The 17572-nt window shown below is 37.5% G+C and overlaps 1 protein-coding gene across 2 annotated transcripts; it reads left to right on the forward strand.

Moving 5' to 3' along the window:
- The first annotated feature begins 398 nt into the window (after positions 1-398).
- rap1gap2b (RAP1 GTPase activating protein 2b) lies at positions 399-17049 on the forward strand. 2 transcript variants are annotated; one of them, XM_057360667.1, is made up of 24 exons: positions 399-701; positions 2638-2722; positions 3462-3497; positions 3707-3754; positions 4456-4488; positions 4617-4829; positions 6745-6848; positions 6936-7014; positions 7597-7650; positions 8183-8266; positions 9177-9277; positions 10469-10598; positions 10732-10887; positions 11193-11264; positions 11597-11683; positions 11917-12057; positions 12144-12290; positions 12361-12473; positions 12626-12718; positions 12805-12922; positions 15582-15684; positions 15781-15851; positions 15989-16026; positions 16175-17049. In XM_057360667.1, exons 1-23 carry the CDS (start codon positions 571-573, stop codon positions 15995-15997), a joined length of 2208 nt encoding a protein of 735 aa, XP_057216650.1. In that variant the 5' UTR covers positions 399-570; the 3' UTR covers positions 15998-16026; positions 16175-17049. The 2 variants fall into 2 exon arrangements, with proteins under 2 accessions (XP_057216650.1, XP_057216649.1); XM_057360666.1 differs by having other exon boundaries at positions 400-701; positions 15989-17049.
- Positions 17050-17572: the final 523 nt, after the last annotated feature.

Genomic DNA, 17572 nt, shown 5'->3' on the forward strand with positions numbered 1-17572 from the left:
CATTTTTTCTCCAGAATTGGTTTCTATTGTGATATGAGATATTGATGAAGATAACCCTACAAGGAAGTAGAAGATGAAAAGACTGACAGTGATATAACAGATAAAAAAAATGTAGGAATAAAACACACACACTATGACGTATTACTGTAAAAGGAGGAGGCAAAGAGTTGGAATAGCAATAGATCCATACTGTGTCCCTTTGTATACCGCAGGAGAAAGTGCTTTATTATCGTCATCATAAAGAGATGTACAACCAGAGATGATGAGAAAAATGCAGCACAGCTGAGCAGAAAAATGAAGATTTCTTTCAGCACAGACACAGAACAGCGAAGGTTAAGCAATCAAGGCGTCCTAATGGAAAAGAAGGTGTCAAAGTGAAATACCATGTGAGGAGGGGTGGGCGAGAGAGAGAGGGGGAGAGAGAGAGAATGAGAGGTATAGCTGGTGAAAGATGCACACACACAGTCTGTGCTGAGAGGACAGCACCTCATCTCTGGAGAGTGAGATAGTGACGATGCACATTCAGTCCAAGCTGCTGTGATATGACGGGTCCACGTCTGAGGTTTAGCCATGTCTGACTTCAGGTCCAGGGTACGCTGTCGGAGAGCCGGCGTCCGTGCTGCCGCCGCTCTCATCGGACTCCTGCACCGCTCACGCAAGCGTTGTGAGAGACGGAGATTGACGGAGACCGATGGCCAGTGGTGGGTGAACGGCGTTGTGGGTCATGTATGTCTGACTGTATGTGATGTGTGTATTGTATGTGTAGGTCAGAACTGTTTATCTGCATTTGTTGAGTTTATCTTCAGATACACAGAGCACAGCTGCAGTTCTCAGATCTGTTTAGGGGATTCTGACACAAAGTTTTTACTGGAATTTGTAACTCCAGGGGAATGTTTTAGAGAACTTGCAGTTACCATATGCCTATAAATCTCTCAAGGTCTGTGCCTTTTGAATATTTTCAAATATTAGAAATAATAGTAGTTAGAAAAAGTGATCTTTACAGTCATTTAAAGGTGCTTAAATGTACACTGTGCAGTGTTGTTTAGAAGCGTTGCTTTCTAGTACATGATTCATACTTTTAGACATTTTAATCGCTGTACCATCCTGATTTTATAAGATGTTTTTATATAGATAAATGTCTATATGTCCTCTCATGCTGAGGTTCAGAGATGTTGCTTTAAGAATGACATAGACAGATCATAATATATATAATAGATCGGATGTATGGATGGATAGATAGAATAGAACAAAAGAAGATGTTTTGAAGAATGTTGATAACAGAAAACCATTGGTCCCCATTGACTTGCATTGGTTTTGTGTCTATACAGTAGAAGTCAATGGGGACCAACGGTTTTTGGTTACCCACATAACTGTATGATCAAGACAGTATCTATTAGATAAACATTGAATGTCATTTTCATTGTCCATATCAACAAAAGTACAAAACATTTGACTGTTCGAGATTATATAGTGCATCACATATCTGAAATGACCCACAATCTCCTTCTAAAAAGAGATTTTTGTGTTGGCTACAATGAAAAACAAATTGACAGTAAGCTGTTCACATCCTCACAGAGGGAGACTTGCTGATATATGTGTGAAAATAATTCTCTTGGTCGTGATGTGTTTATCTTGTGCTGTTTATTCAGTGCTTTATATTTTCAGTCTTTGTGGTTTTTAGATGCGAGCTGAATAAAAGTTTGAGGCCTTTTGTATAAATGTGCATGTAGACTTTGGATCTGGTCTTCCTGCTAGTGTTGTGAGTGTTTGTGTACGTGAGAGAGATGTTGGTTGCTTTATCGACGGTAATGAACGATACAGTATATAACGATACAGTCACTTTACTCCCTAATATGAGGATATTGATGGATTAACGGAATCTATTTACAGGGGCTCATGAAGGATTGGATGGGTATTTTTAGATCCTTGTCCACATCTGTCTCTCTCTCTCTCTCTCTCTCTCTCTCTTTCATTCTCTTTATCCATGTCTCACTTATGAAGAAAAAGGTGGGAAGCGAAGGAAAATTAATTTTAAGCATGAGCCTCTAGATCCTCTACCTGTCAGGCTGCTGTCCAGAGAGCTCATTTAAAGAACAGATTGCCCATCCTTTGCCTATTTTTTATTGATGATCTTGATATCGTCAAATGGGAGAGGTACATTTCAGAGGAGTGAAATGAGTCTGAAGCCATAGTCCGGGTTTCAGTGAGGTTATCGTTTCTGCGATACAACGTAGTTTAAGTGGCATTTTTTAATTAAATGTATTTATTTTGCTTATTAAATGTTGTATTGCATTCACTGACGTGATCGTTTTTGCTAAGAAGAAATGATGTCACCAGTGGCGTTTACTAATTAGCAGATCATGTGATCTCATCATGGTGGCCCCCATGTGGCGACCTGCTCCACGTAAAATAAAACAGCTTTTATAAGACTACCGATAGTCCATTTCAATACATTTAAAGGGATAGCTGCCCCAAAAGTAAACATTCTGTATTTCTTTTCTCTCCATTTCCTGTGGAACACAAGAAGATATTTTGAGAAATAGGTTTTGAGAAAAGGTTTTGTGTCTATACGATGGAAGTCAATGTAGTTGTATCTTAAAAACATGAAATGAAAGTGGTGATGTCACTATGTTACAGGAAACAGGAGTGTCTGACCATCTCCAATGTGCCCCTGGCAGACTGCCCTCCCTCTCCTCCAAGAACTGCCCCTCCCACCATGAAGGTAAGCACCACGTCTGGCTTTCGGTGTCTGTTATGAATCAGCAATGAAAGGAAATTTGCTTCAAACAGCTTACAGATGCAGAAAGCAAAGGAAGGCAGGGAGCCAAGCCTCAGGACAAGATTTCATAAATTGTTTATTCTTCAATAAATGCAGCAATTATTGACTCAAACTGTCTTTCTGAAAAACAGAATCTGTAACATGATTGTGCCCTGCTTACTCAGTAGACCATGACTTCAGCTGAAAGCCATATAGTTTACATGCTCCTGATAGGACGAAGGAAATCCCTAAAGAGAAGCAAAGACTCAACTGAGTCTTTGAGAAATTGTGAAAAAAAATCTGTTATGACGTAAAAAACCTGAAGTGTTTCTAGGTCTGTAATAAAAATAAGCAAATTTGTGACAATGTTTGCTACCTTGTCAGAGGTTGTGGCATCCATTAAAACGCACAAGATGTTCTTCAGAGTTAAACCTGAAGGTTTTATATAAAAATGAATATAAAAGTCTGACAGACTCTTACAGTAAATACTGTCAATTCAGCAACTCCAGGAGTTTATTCTGATACTAAGTACTCTAAACTGTGAGTACTGCTTGCTGTAAAAACACGAGGGATTACAAGACCCGCACAGCCACTCATGGACGTGTCATTCACACCTAACAGATGCTTGTGTTGTTGACCTAAATATGAAGTAAATTGCCTCATTATAATTTATATATTGATCATTGTGTTTCTCTCTCAACAGTCTACTCAGTTCTTTGATGCTCTGGACAAGATGGAGGTAAAAACTCAATATATAACTTCAAAAGATAGAATTATATAAATGAACCTAAAACAAGAGTTAGAGCAGCTCTGTACTGGTAAATTGGTAAGTTTAGTTTTCGTAAGCACATTCATAGAGCAGCGGTGTCTGTGCCTCTCTTTTACACCACACCTCCATTTTCGGGGTTTAAACCTGCAACCTTTGACCTTTTGACCCTGACCCCTTAGCAGGTTTCTGAGGTGGAGGAGTTGAGGTCAAGCCCACAAAGAGTGAAGGTCAGAATGCATGGAAAAACAACAAGATTTACGTTGTAGCAAAGTTGGGTTGTTTCAGGAGGCTGCTATTCCACGTCCTTGTGAATGATGTTTGATACATTACACTGTATGTGTTAAATACTGTAATGATTAGAGTATGTAACATATACAATATGAGCCAAAAGTTTGGATACGTTTGACTGAATTTGCCACTTGTTTTAAAAGCTTATACTTTAAGGTGCAATGTGGAGATTTTAGCGGCATCTAGTGGTAAGGTTGCGAATTGCAACCAACCGCTCACCATTCCCTTTTGAATCACTACGGTGGCTGACACAGGACAAAGATGTCCTCACGCTTTCGCTTCTTTGCCGAAGGAGATAATGTATTTACAAAACGCGCTCTGTAGAGCAGTCAAAGGCCAAACCTTTGACTTAAAGTGCTCATGCAGTATCAAACTGGATTTAATCAAAATGCTAAATGTTCATAAATGTGAAACTCAAATAACAAAAGTGGCAACAGAAACAGTTCTATCCTTCAGTGCTTGTTTCATTGTTCCTCATTTCAACTGAACTGCACGTCATTTCTCATATAATGTGTATGCATGAGCTATAGACGTATGCCACGTAAAAAGCTTGCCCGCATGTCACCGGGGTAATTTGAAAGCGCTAGGAAAATGTCCATTTACATCATTATCTCATGAATCATTATTTTTGCCTCTCCAGGATGACTACATTCCATACCCACGGATAGAGGAGGTAAATCAGAGAGAATCTTTTCACTTCTGTAAAATGTAGCTTTATCTGTTAATCCTTCTGTATTGTATATACATGAACATTATGTGGGGTAGATATCTCTTTCTAATGGTCTGTTTGCTCTGTTGAAGGTTTTACAGCGGGGTGAACCGTACCCTCAGGTCATTATGCCTCAGTTTGGAGGTTACTGGATAGAAGATCCCGAGGTCCCTGCCTCCATTCCACACTGGGAGAATGGTTACTGTGATGAGGAAGATGGAGAGGGAGGGAATTCAGGAGAGTTTGGGTACAGACTGGAGAGTAACTTTGCCATTCGTGCGTACCGCAAGCATTTTCTGGGCATGGTGAGAACTCATTTTGTATCGACAAAAAAAACATAAAATAGGTAAAAACAAAATGTAGATTTGTGCCAGCCTGTGTTTTGTGCCACTGCTGAATGAGCAATAGAGAAAATGTTTACAGTCTGAATTGAATGTAATGCAACTTAATGAATAAATAAATGAGGACTAAATAACAGGTTTTACTCTCAAGTAGTATCGAGTAGTGTTTTAATTTTGCTAAATTGTTACTTCACTACATTATAAAGCATAACATCACTGCTGTCCTTCTGAAACCTTGTATCTCCATATTTGGTGATTTTTAATCATTATTATTAGCCTTTATGTTTGTCACTGGGTTTTGCAAATATCTAACCAATAAAAAGTATTAAAAAGAGCTTGTCAACTGTGACAACACATTACTCAATCATTTGAAAAGTACAGTGTTTTTTCCATTTCCTGAAAAACAGCTAATATGGACATCCGAGGTTTCTGAAGGACAGCTACGATATGCATTTTTACTCCACTGCAATACATAAATACATGACATTTTTACCTTTATTACTTAAGTACATAGAAAATCTAGTACTTTCTTACTTTTTGTCAAGTATTTTTAAGAAACTAGATTTTTATATATTGAATTATTAAAGGTGCACTGTGTAATTTTTTTGGAGGATCTATTGACAGAAATGCAATATAATCTACATAACTATGTCTTCAGAGGTGTATAAAGACCTTACATAATGAAGTGTTATGTTTTTATTACCTTTGAATGATCTATTTCTATCTACATATACCGCGGGTCCCCTTACGTGGAATTCACCATGTTGATTCTACAGTAGCCCTAAATGGACAAACTGCTCTACAGAGCGCTTTCATAAATACGTCATCTCCTTCAGCAAAGAAACAAAACTGTGATGACATCTTTGTCCTGAAAGGGAGGGGAGTGAGCCTTGGTTGCATTTTGCAACCTCACTGCTATAGATAAGAATTCCACCTGTAATTTCACCTGCACCTTTAAAGGCAAACTATTTATTTATGAAATGCAGTGGAGTTAAAATTATGATGTATGCTTTATAGTGTACTCCAATAAAATAAGCAAAAAGTACAGATACTTGAAAAATATAGCAGAAGTATAATTAATTGTATTCAGTATAATGAATCTTTTTGAATTAACTGAATCTTTTGCTGAAGTGATCCATTACTGAATCTCAAGAATATTGTGTATTTTCTGTTTTTGTCATTAACACATTAGCATCATCATGCCTGTTCATTTCATGTGTAGACCAAGATAAACGCAAATAAATTGATTAATTTATATAAGAATACACAGTTGCTACAAAAGGTTCTTCACAGCGTTGCTACAGAAGAACCATTTTTGGCAAACGCGCTTGGCCCGAAGTTAACTTCAGGTCTGTATTTGGTTATAATATAACAATTTATTTTATATTTAATTTATATTAGTTTGGGCCACATAACGTTTGTTTATTTTTTACATTTTTACAATTCAAAGAACATTTTTCCACTACAAAGAACGTTTTGTGAAACAGAAAGGTTCTTCAGATGTTGAAGCTTCTTTATGGAACCATTCGGCGAATGGCATCATGAAGTGCCTTTTTAAAAGTATATATTGAATATATATATATATATTAACTGCTGTCAGTTGAATCTTTTAAACATTATATATAGCAGAGGGTCTGTTCCGCTGTATAAACACTTGTGCTTTCAAACATTGCATTGCTAACAAATCCTAACAAGTCCCTACATCAATGGTATTATGCACACAAAAGCTTTTGGCAAAATCTTTCTTTGATCATTTGAATTGAAAAGCTTGCAGGGTGTCTTTATTGTCACCGCTGTAATAATAAGCAGTCAGCGCTCTTTATGTTAGCAATGGATTCGTTCCAAATTGAAACGTTTTTTTCTTATCTGTCGGTCTCAGGAACATCTGAACTTCTACTGCACAGCCAGTAACCATGGCAACCTGGTTCTGTCCCTCAGACACGAAGAGGTGAAGGAGCAGGAGCACCTGCACATCATCCTCAGGTAATAATAGTCCTTTCAATCCCTCATGTGTAATTACATGTTTGGCACATTTTGAAAGGTTTGATTGTATTATTCTGTCTCACTTAGGACTCCATCGAAGACAATCTATGACAGGATCTCTTTAGCGGGCTTAACTGAGCTCCCCAGTGTCCCTCAGTTAGCCAAGGTAATGACTGTGACTGACAGAGATCGTTCACGAGATTCAACCAATTAAAACTCAAGCATGCTTCATGTTCTTATGTCTTATCAACTTTACAGAACTAAAAATCACAAGTGTTTTTAAATTGTAAGTTATTATAACTACCTGTACAATATGTCAGCCAGAGTAGGTCATATTATTACAGAATAATATTTTGCTTCATCTTTTGAGATTTGGGGCTTTTTCTTAAGGTTGCGCTATTAAATATTAACGATGCCTATTAAGCAGAAACTTGATTGGGGCACCCAATGCCCTTCACTTCACACCATCCTTCAGATGGATCCAAATGTCGGTAATTTGTTTAAAAGTCCCTAAACATTTCAGTCTAACCCTTGCGGTTTGTGTGAAACATTTTGGCGATCTAGTCGCAATGTAATGCAGAGATTGGAGAGAGGTTGTTATTTGGAGATTGCTTGGTACATTATATGTACAGCCATGTGTCAAAATGGTTAGTTTTTAGCACAAAAATGCAACAAGCATTAAGTGAAAATAGTTTAACTGGTCAGCTTGTTCCTGTATCTTGACTTTGTTTTTTGTGATGTACTACAGCTGCTATGCGAAGACATTATGTGTCTGAGATTTAGTCCTGTGCTTTACCCGAAGGTGAGTTAACATTATTATTAAGCTATTTTTTGCCAATATGAATTCATTTATATCAAATTATTTGATGATTATTTATATTTGTAGTAATCACATGATGCTGATCCTTCGCATTTGTTGTCTATGTCTCAATAAAAGAAAGAGTCTGTGATTAAGGAGGAGTTTTGCATATTTCAATAACACAATATTGCTTCTGGCCGAGATATTGATGTACGAAAGACAAATGACAGTTATGCAAAATTACGTCTGTCATGTTTTGCGCTCTCGCATTTGTGCTAGCTGTTCATAAAGAAGTATTTGTGTGTCTCTATTGAGATGCTTTAGGAGAATAAAACAGCTTTGCATGGGAGGGATTGTTTTTGAGGTCATAGTTAAAGTACATCTGAAACAACTCAAATCTCTGATAAAGACATCAGAATAACTACATTCAGAAATCATTTGGTAAAAACAATATATACTGTATATGTTGCATAATGTATGCTGTAATTGACGTGATTTTATATTGTATATCACTGACTAAACACTGTTTTTTCAGGGTTCTCAGTTAATAGTGAACTATGATGAGCATGAGTTAAACAACACTTATAAGTTTGGCGTCATCTACCAGAAGTTCGGGCAGGTGAGCAAATGTTCTTGTATATGGGCTGCATGTAAACACTGTGAATATTGGTGTGGTATCTGAGCCTCCCAAGGACACTTTCACAGAGTCATGCTTATCAAACTGCTTGGATCTTAATCACAAAAGAAATAAGTCAATAGGTTGCAGCTTCATCTCAGGTATTTTATCTCTTACTTTCTGTTATCTTTTTTCACACTCCCTGCTGTTTCCATCATCTGCAGTTCTCTTGTGTCATCTAAGGGGCTTTTTATAATGCACTTAACCCTGGGTCTTTTTAAACCCTGGTTCAAGGCCACTTTTAACCCAGGGTTAAACAAGATTAGCACTGCTTTTGCGAGGTTAACCTTGAATTGCAGTGGCAAAGTTATAGAGATGTAGCGGGGCTCTCTTTGCAACACATTACCATCCAATAACAGTATAGTGCTTTCCTCTTAAAATATTCATGAGCTTACGGTCACATTTATTTTCAGCAACCATGAGAAAATGAAAACATTCAGTAGTGACACAATTGGGTTATAGATTTATACAGAGTTTAGATAGCCCCGACCTAAACGGACAGTTTACCCAAAAATGAAAATTATATCATTTTATTCACCTTCGTGTCATTTTAAACCTGTTTAACTTTCTTTTTTCTGTTGGACACAAAAGAAGATATTTTAAAGGATGTTGGTAACCAAACAACGTTTGCCCCCATTGACTTCCATTGTATGCACAAATCTAATGAGACGTTTCTCAAAATACTGGATCTTCTTTTGTGTTTCTCAAAAGAAAGAGTCATATACTGTTTTTAAAGGACATGAGTGTGAATCAGTAATGACAGAATTGGTTTTGGGGGGTGAACTATCCCTTTAGTATTTTGTAAAAACGTTTTAACCATCTTGTTATATGCTGCTGTCTCTATTGTACGCAGACCTCAGAGGAGGAGTTGTTTGGGAACAGTGAGGAGACACCAGCCTTCACAGAGTTCCTCCGAGTGCTGGGAGACTGTGTAGAGCTGCAGGACTTTAAAGGGTAAAAACAATATTGAGGTGGTGAAAAATGTAGATGTGAGAACTTGAATGTGATTGGTTAGGATGTGTAATCAAACACGACTGCGTTTATCTTATAAACATGTAGGGCATAGACTTAAAATATTTTTAAAAGAAGTGGGTTAGATTTGACATACAGCCATGGAAAAATGAAGAGACCATTTCAAACTTATATTCAGTTTTTCAGAATTTACTATTTCTAGGTATGTGTTTAGGTACAATGATCATGTTTGTTTAATTCTGTGAACTACTAACAATATTTCTCCCAAATCTCAAATAAGAATATTGTTTCTATTTGGATTTATTTGCAGAAAATGAAAACTGGATAAACAGGTCAAAATAACAGAAAAGATGCTCTGTATTATTTCAGACCTCAAATACCGCTAAGAAAACAAGTTCATATTCACTTTTAAGCAATACAACAGTAACATTTGTTCATGTATTTAGGAAAAGTTCAAAAACGTTTTTATGTGCACCCGATTTTTCTCAGTTTCCATGTGTCTTGTCATGCTGTCTGTAACAGTTCACAGATGATAAACGATGCCACAAGGGTAAAGTGAAAAGTTTAATAATCAAAAAGGTGAACTCAGGAACAAAAATAGGGAAATCCAAAAACAGGGAAACATCTAAGGGAAAACCAGAACGATCCACGGGAACAAAATACAATAATCCAACAGGCAATACACTTCCACGGAACAAGCGGTACGGAACTAGTATCACAAAATACAACTAGACCGAACACAAAACACTGGTTAAAGGGAGAACATATAGTGTCCGGTTGATGAGGTGCAGGTGAAAGTCATTAGCATTCAGGTGAGAGGGAACAATCAACATGGCCAGAGGAGTGCAGGTGCAAGGCATTATGGGGGATGTAGTTCGTGAGTTGTTACACTGTCAGTCTTTCACATTGCTGTTGGATGACTTTATGTCAATCCTGAGGTTTGATTTTTTTTATTCAACAGACACTGGACTGAAATGGCCACAATACATCTAGAAATGATGATTCAATTAAAATTGTAAATGGTCTCTCAATTGTTTTCTGCGGCTGTATATATAATGATAAAATATTAAATTGTTCAAAATAAAGTCAGTAAAATCGTGGTTGTCAGTGGAACACAGGTAATGAAGTAAGCTAGTGGTGTTGTTTTATCATTATTATATGTCTCATCTGCAGGTTTCGAGGTGGTTTGGATGTGTCTCACGGTCAGACGGGGTCTCAGTCTGTTTACACTGTGTTTAGGGGGCAGGAACTCATGTTTCACATCTCCACTAAACTGCCCTATACAGAAGGAGACACACAACAGGTACTTACTAAGGTTATAATAAAGTGATTATCTCCCATAGTAACAAAAAAAAGTTGAGTCGACCCTCATGTTTGGGCATTGATGGTTACCTTAGGACTAATTCCAGCAATGATGAATGTTTCTCTCCACAAAGCTCCAGAGAAAGAGGCACATAGGGAATGACATCGTAGCTGCAGTTTTTCAAGAGGACACCACACCTTTCGTGGCTGACATGATTGCCTCCAATTTCCTCCACGCCTACATCCTTGTGCAGGTGGAGAACCCTGGCACAGATGACACCACTTACAAGGTCTGTCCTCAGCATGGCTTATTCACTTGCACAGGGATTGAGGGAAAATGTTCAAATTCTGATTTCTTCATAGTGTGGAAATTATATGGTAATTAAACAGTAGCTCAGCGTTTAGAGCATGGCGCTAACAACGCCAAGGTCATGGGTTCGATCCTAGGGATTGCACATAATTAGAAACAAATGTATAGTATAATGCAATGTAAGACGCTTTGGATAAAAGCGTCTGCCAAATGCATAAAGGTACATAAAAATAAAAAATGTAAATGTTCTAAACATATTATAATATATTTGATTATATGGTGCAGGTATCTGTCACAGCGCGTGAAGATGTGCCACAGTTCGGCCCTCCTCTCCCCAATCCACCTGTCTTCAAAAAGGTAAACAGATGCTTAACTACAGGCTCCAGCTAAAAATATACAAACATCTTTAAAACAAAATATATTTTTCGCAAATAAAATATAAGGTATTATACAGGGTAAAATGTTGTGTTATATTGTTTTTTAGATTCACAAGTAGATGTATTTTGTTTAGAGGATGTTTTGATATTTTTACTAAAAATGAAAATGCTGAATAAGAAATAGATTTTTCGCAGTGCAAACGGTATGCTGTCACATCATATACTTGATTTGGAGTTTTCCAGAAGGTCACATTTTTTTTGGCCGTTCTTGCATCATCGTTTTATTTGCCGTGTCATTGTCTTTTATCATAGGGTCCAGAATTCAGAGAGTTTCTGCTGACTAAGCTGATCAATGCAGAGCTGGCGTGCTACAGATCAATCCGATTTGCCAAGCTTGAGGTAGGAAGTCATTGGACCGTCCAATATTACTGCATTACAGGCTTGATGTAGATAAGGTTCAAAATGCATGATAAGCTTCCACTTCGCCACAATTCTGCATGTTTAATATCTGCAAATGGTGATTTTGTTGAAATTCACATGGCCTGAGACAAAATCTTTGTTGGTGGGTTATATTTTTAGGCACTTTAGTTGGAGTGATCATGTGTGTTTATATCATTGTGTTTGCGTGATAGGAGAGAACACGGATGGAACTGCTAGATAACCTTCATAATGAGCTACACAAGCACACACATTCGATGCTGGGACAACCTCTCAGTGCAGATGAAGAGAGGATGGAGAACGGAGGACATGGAGGAATACTGGAGTCCATCAAGGTTTAGATACACACCGATCATCAAGCATAGATTCATTTCTTCATGCTGTTTTCGTGAGTCCTTCTGTCTTTATATCATTCGCCCAGCGAGCAATGCGTGTGCGCAGTCACTCTATGGAGACAATGGTGGGCTCTCAGAAACATGGGCGTCACTCTGCTGCGGGAGGTGGCGTGCCCACCAGCCTAAGTGGGGTCACCCTAACCCACAGTAACACTGAAGCTGCTAAGAATTCGGTGAATATCTTATTAAGTTCACGATTTGTTCAATTAAACATGCATTTTATAACATAAATATTTTATATAGTCTCCAGTGACATCGAGCGCTAAATCTCCTCTTAAGAGTCCAGTGAAGAGACGGTCAGGGCTGTTTCCACGACTGCACACCAGCATGGATGGACAGCCAGAGCGCTACACACGGTCAGACAAATATCTTAAAAACAAACACTTTACTTTTGTACAGTGTATTTAACATTTGAGGTGTGGCCCTAGTAGGTGTGGTAAATCACAGTGGCACTAGTACTAATAAGAAATAAACAATTGAAACCATTCTTTTTCATTTGTGATTTTAGGGTCCTGTGTGATCAGAGAAGTCTGGATAGCGGTCATCTCTCACAGGAAGTGCAATCCAATCCAAGCTCTCCAGAGATTGTGAGCAATGAGAGGTACATTTCCAGCTTTGTAACTGACACTGACTGAATGCAAACTCTTAATAGCTACTGATTTTTTCTTCCTCTCTTTTTCTGGTCAGGTCTTCTCTTAAACTGAAGGAGGGCGGTGGTAGGCCAGATATATCTCGTTCCTCCTCCAGCACCAGCAGCTTCAGCAGTGCTGCAGGAGACCCAGAGCCACTGGAGGAGAAGGAACCTGTAAGATCAATGTGCTTCTGTTGGAGTGCTCAACATTTTAATGCGTAGAAATACAAACATTTGTAAAATTGTAATGTTGGTTTTATATAAGTTAGTCCAGTGGTCCTCAACATTTTCGTGGTCACGGCCCCCTGTAAACCTAGTTAAAGATCTGCCAGATAACACCCCACCAATAGAATCCATCAAATACTAGTAGATATCATTATAATTTCCAGTAAAACCAACACAATTCCCATTATAACCATTAAATCTATCAAATTTTGTATTGTGTTTTGGGCAGGGTTCTATTGTTTTTTTTCAGCAGTGAAGCAGTAAAAGTCTAATTTAATTACTTCTGTCGCTTTTCACTTATACGCATTTTACTGCTCCTGCTCTTCTTCGTTGTCCTTCTCAAATATGTTGTGTTATAAGCAAGCGGCGTATCAAAACTAAGGCACTCTATATATAACGTCTTTATTGATTTTAAACAGCTTTAAACCCACCTGCAATACCTGCCCTACCCTGGTTAAGAACCACTGGCATAGACAGTATAATATTTCAAACACATTACAGATGACAGGATAATATTTCAAGAGGATAATATTGGGGCAGGATCTGTTTTGCCCAACTGCCAGAATTTTACCTCCTATAACTAGTAGTGAAGCATGCATACAAGCAACACTGTATGTCTCGTGGAGCATTTCTTCATATTTACACAGACACATTGATACTTCAATTATCCTGTCATGTTACATATGACAGGATAATATTTTAAGGAGGTAATATTGGGGCAGGATCTGGTTTGTCCAACTGCCATGAGTCTACCTCTTCAAACTTATGCATCGATGCACATATAGTCAAAAACAATTAGTTTGATGCATACAAACAAGCAACACTGCATCTTGTGTAGAATTCTTTATATTTACATAGACACGCTAAAATTTCAAGGCCACACACATCACATGTTACACACGACAGGATAATATTTCTAGGGGGTAATTTTGGGGCAGCATCTGTTTTTCCCAACTATCAGGATTCTACCCCCTATAAATTAAAGCATTGATGCACATAGTCAGAAACAACTAGTCTGATGCATGCACACAAGCAATATTGTATATCTCAGGGAGAATTTCTTCATGTATACTAACTAAGACTGTACAATAGGCCCTTTTCACAATGACGTCACTTAACTTCCGCCTTTTCGCAAAGCAGTGTATCATAACATCCGTCTTGCAACAAACAAAAAGAAGAAGAAGAACTTCCGTATTGCCGTCGCGATGGAATTTAACAACAGTGAAAAAAAACTGACAGAACACGTATTCAAGTAATCTTAGCACCTTCGCTAACACAAAACGAAAACAAAACACTTACCTTCATAATCAAACAGGTACTGTTCAACGAATAATTTATATCCTTTCTCTAGCTTTGATCTTGTCGTTAGCGAAAATTTGTCTGCAAGACGTTGTACATCATCTAGCCGAATTTGTGGCAGATGTGCAAGGGACTTGGTAAACTCCATTCTAAGGTGCTAGCGGAAGTAACTTCTTCTTCTTGAGTTTTACTGGCGGTTGGCAAACCAGCTTATACAGTAGGTGCATTACTGCCACCTTATGAACTGGAGTGCTAGCGGAAGTAACAATACACTGCTTCGCGGCAGAACGGAAGATGCATGACGTCATGTGAAAAGGGCATATTGGCACGCAACGTAACGGCCGTAACGTAACTGATTTAACGTGAGCACATTTTTATAATATTTGGTAAACAATTAATTATAAAACAATTCAAATGTTTTTATTTAATTTATACAATTCAAATTTAGAATTAAGCTTAAAATTTATATTTAATAATATTAAAAATAAATTTCTTGGCTCTGACAGGGTGGGCCAGCTGTCCAGGCCCACCCGTAGCTCTGCCCCTGGATTACAGTAATCCCAGACTTCGCTGCACATAGAAGCAGATGACGCCAATAGTAAGACTATGCTCACCAAGGCTATGTCTAAGTAAAATCTGTATTGTAATGTTGTAAATATTACAACATTTTACTTTTACATTTGACTATTTTACTTAGTGTTATGTTTTGTTTCAGAATCAATAAACAAAATGAGTTAATTAATCGTTATTGGCAGGTACTGCCCACCTTAGTTATCGTTATCGGCAAAATCCAATATTGGTCGACCTCTACTCATAATGGCATAGACGGTCTAATAATTCAAGGCTACACACGCTACATGTTACACATGACGAAATTGTATTTCAAGGGAGGGTAATATTGGGGCAGGATCTGTTTCTCCCAACTGCCAGAATTCTATCCCCTTCAAACGTATGCATTGATGCACATATAGTCAAAAACAATTAGTTTAATGCATGCACACAAGCAACACTGTGTCTCACGTAGAATTTCTTCATATTTACATAGACCCACTAAAATTTTAAGGCCACATCACATGTTACACATGACAGGATAACATTTCAAAGGGGTAAATATTGGGGCAGGATATGTTTTTCCCACCTGCCTGTATTCTACCCCCCTCCCAAATTTGTGCATGCGCATATAGTCAAAAACATTTTTTTTTTTCATGCACACAAGCAAAACTGTGTCTCATGAAGCAGTTCCTCTAAATGGCATAGTCCTTTCACTTTTGACAGTGTGCATTAATAAGTCTGTGTCTCATTTATTTAGAACAGCCTCCAGATATCTCCCAGCCTTTCACCTGTATTTGGCTCTCTGAGCACTGAGGGTCAGACTGCAGGAACTCCAGTGATCATGTGCCGCAGTCCAACAGGTATGTAAAATTATTGCTCATGGCAAGTCAATTTTGAATTCAATATTTACAGTATACCGTAGCTTAATGATTTTTCTTATTTCTCCCAAAACAAAGATTTCAGGAATAAGATGTCACCCAGATCCAATCTGAAGTTCCGCTTCGACAGGTTGAGTCAATCAGCTGCTGTAAGAATTTTACTTTCCTGCCTACATTTTTATTCTCTGTCACCTGCTGTGATTGTTTCCATTTGGTTGTGTGTGTGTTTTAGTGTGACTTCTGGAGAACTGTTACCAAAGAATAACTTAGAACTTTCATTTCACAGGGACATTAACAGAGTGAACATCAAAGACCAGAATCATTGTGAGCACAGTATGTTACTTCCGGAAGGGGCGTTGCGTTTATTTAGTATCTGTCATGATCAGAAGTTATTATGACTTGCGTTATATTCCTGTAGTAAATATTTATTATTTGGGTATATACTAACAACTGACACTGTCCAATTAAACAGAAAACCAATGGATCAGCACAGAAGGTCAGACATCGTTGGCACTGAGAGAAGGCAAATTAAAGATTAGAGAATTAAAGATGGACACATCGCACAAACCTGTGCTCCCAATCCAACCATCACATGAGAAAGCACATGAGTATAAGCACACAGTTAGCATCTTTCCTCCGTGCTTAGAGCTCAGTAAATGTTCAGCTGGTACTGATTTGACATATTTATTGATCTTGCACATTTTGTGAAAGTCTTGCACTGTAAAAAGAAACAAATATTACAGTATCTTTCCATTTACATGGCTTAACAGTTGTCCTCTCGCTGTTGTCCAGATGTTTTTTAGACTCATATAATGCACAGACTGGCCATACTATGGCAAAAATTGACCACAGCTGAGATTTGTTATACATGTTCAATAACAAATGAATCTAAAATGCACTGAATAATAAACGTAAGCACATTACCTTTCTTTACAACAAACATGTGCTATCCTGAAGTTGGACAGCCCTTGGATTCCAGCCACTAATGTGACCCCTGAAACAAAGAGTTGTTCATATCATTTGAATTAGTAAAAACCTCTGAACTCTGGTTGCACTGGGTAATTAATGTGTATGTAAATATTAGAACATCATCTACCACTCTTAACTGTATATATGTATTGTGTATATTCATACAAATAACATTGAAAGGATCAACTTGAACAATTTTTATTGTCACAAACAGCTCAAATGTGAACATCTGTCATTCTGTTCTTCAGTAAAAGTATTTTAGTCTCAATTGCTTAAGCAAACGAGTTGTGTTTATTATTTATCTTTGATTGTACTGCTACACGTGTAAAAGTTTCTGTATGGCAATGTTGATTTTGTTAAATAAAATATTGTATTTTGCATTGACGTTGTTGATTTTGTCTCTAATGATGCGTTCCAGACACCTCGGATTTTGGACATTTCCTATCTCAACCTGGAAATAATTTCAGGAACGGCGCTGTTTTAATGTTAATAAATGCTTTTTTTGTTTTAATGTAACTAACTATTCAACTAACTTTTCATGTTACTAAATACTTTTAATTAATACATTCAAAAAACTAAATTTAGATGCTGTTTCTGAGATTGAAGTGGAAAATATCCTAAATCCGAGGTGTCTGGAACCGGCATAAATCCATGACAAAGATGGAAACCACATGTTGGATAACGGTTTATGTTTTATTAACATAAACAGTGTTGGGTGTAACTAGTTACTAAGTAATTAGTTACTGTAATTTAATTGCTTTTCCCTTGAGAAGTAAAGTAAGGGATTACTCTTATTTTTTCTGTAATTTAATTACAGTTACTTCTGATGTAATTAAACTAAATAATGTGTGTAATATGCGTGTGTAAAATTGGAAATCAAAATTCAAAGTCTAACTTTAAA

The sequence above is a fragment of the Triplophysa rosa genome, linkage group LG19, assembly GCF_024868665.1.
Source record: "Triplophysa rosa linkage group LG19, Trosa_1v2, whole genome shotgun sequence".
Classification (NCBI taxonomy): domain Eukaryota; kingdom Metazoa; phylum Chordata; class Actinopteri; order Cypriniformes; family Nemacheilidae; genus Triplophysa; species Triplophysa rosa.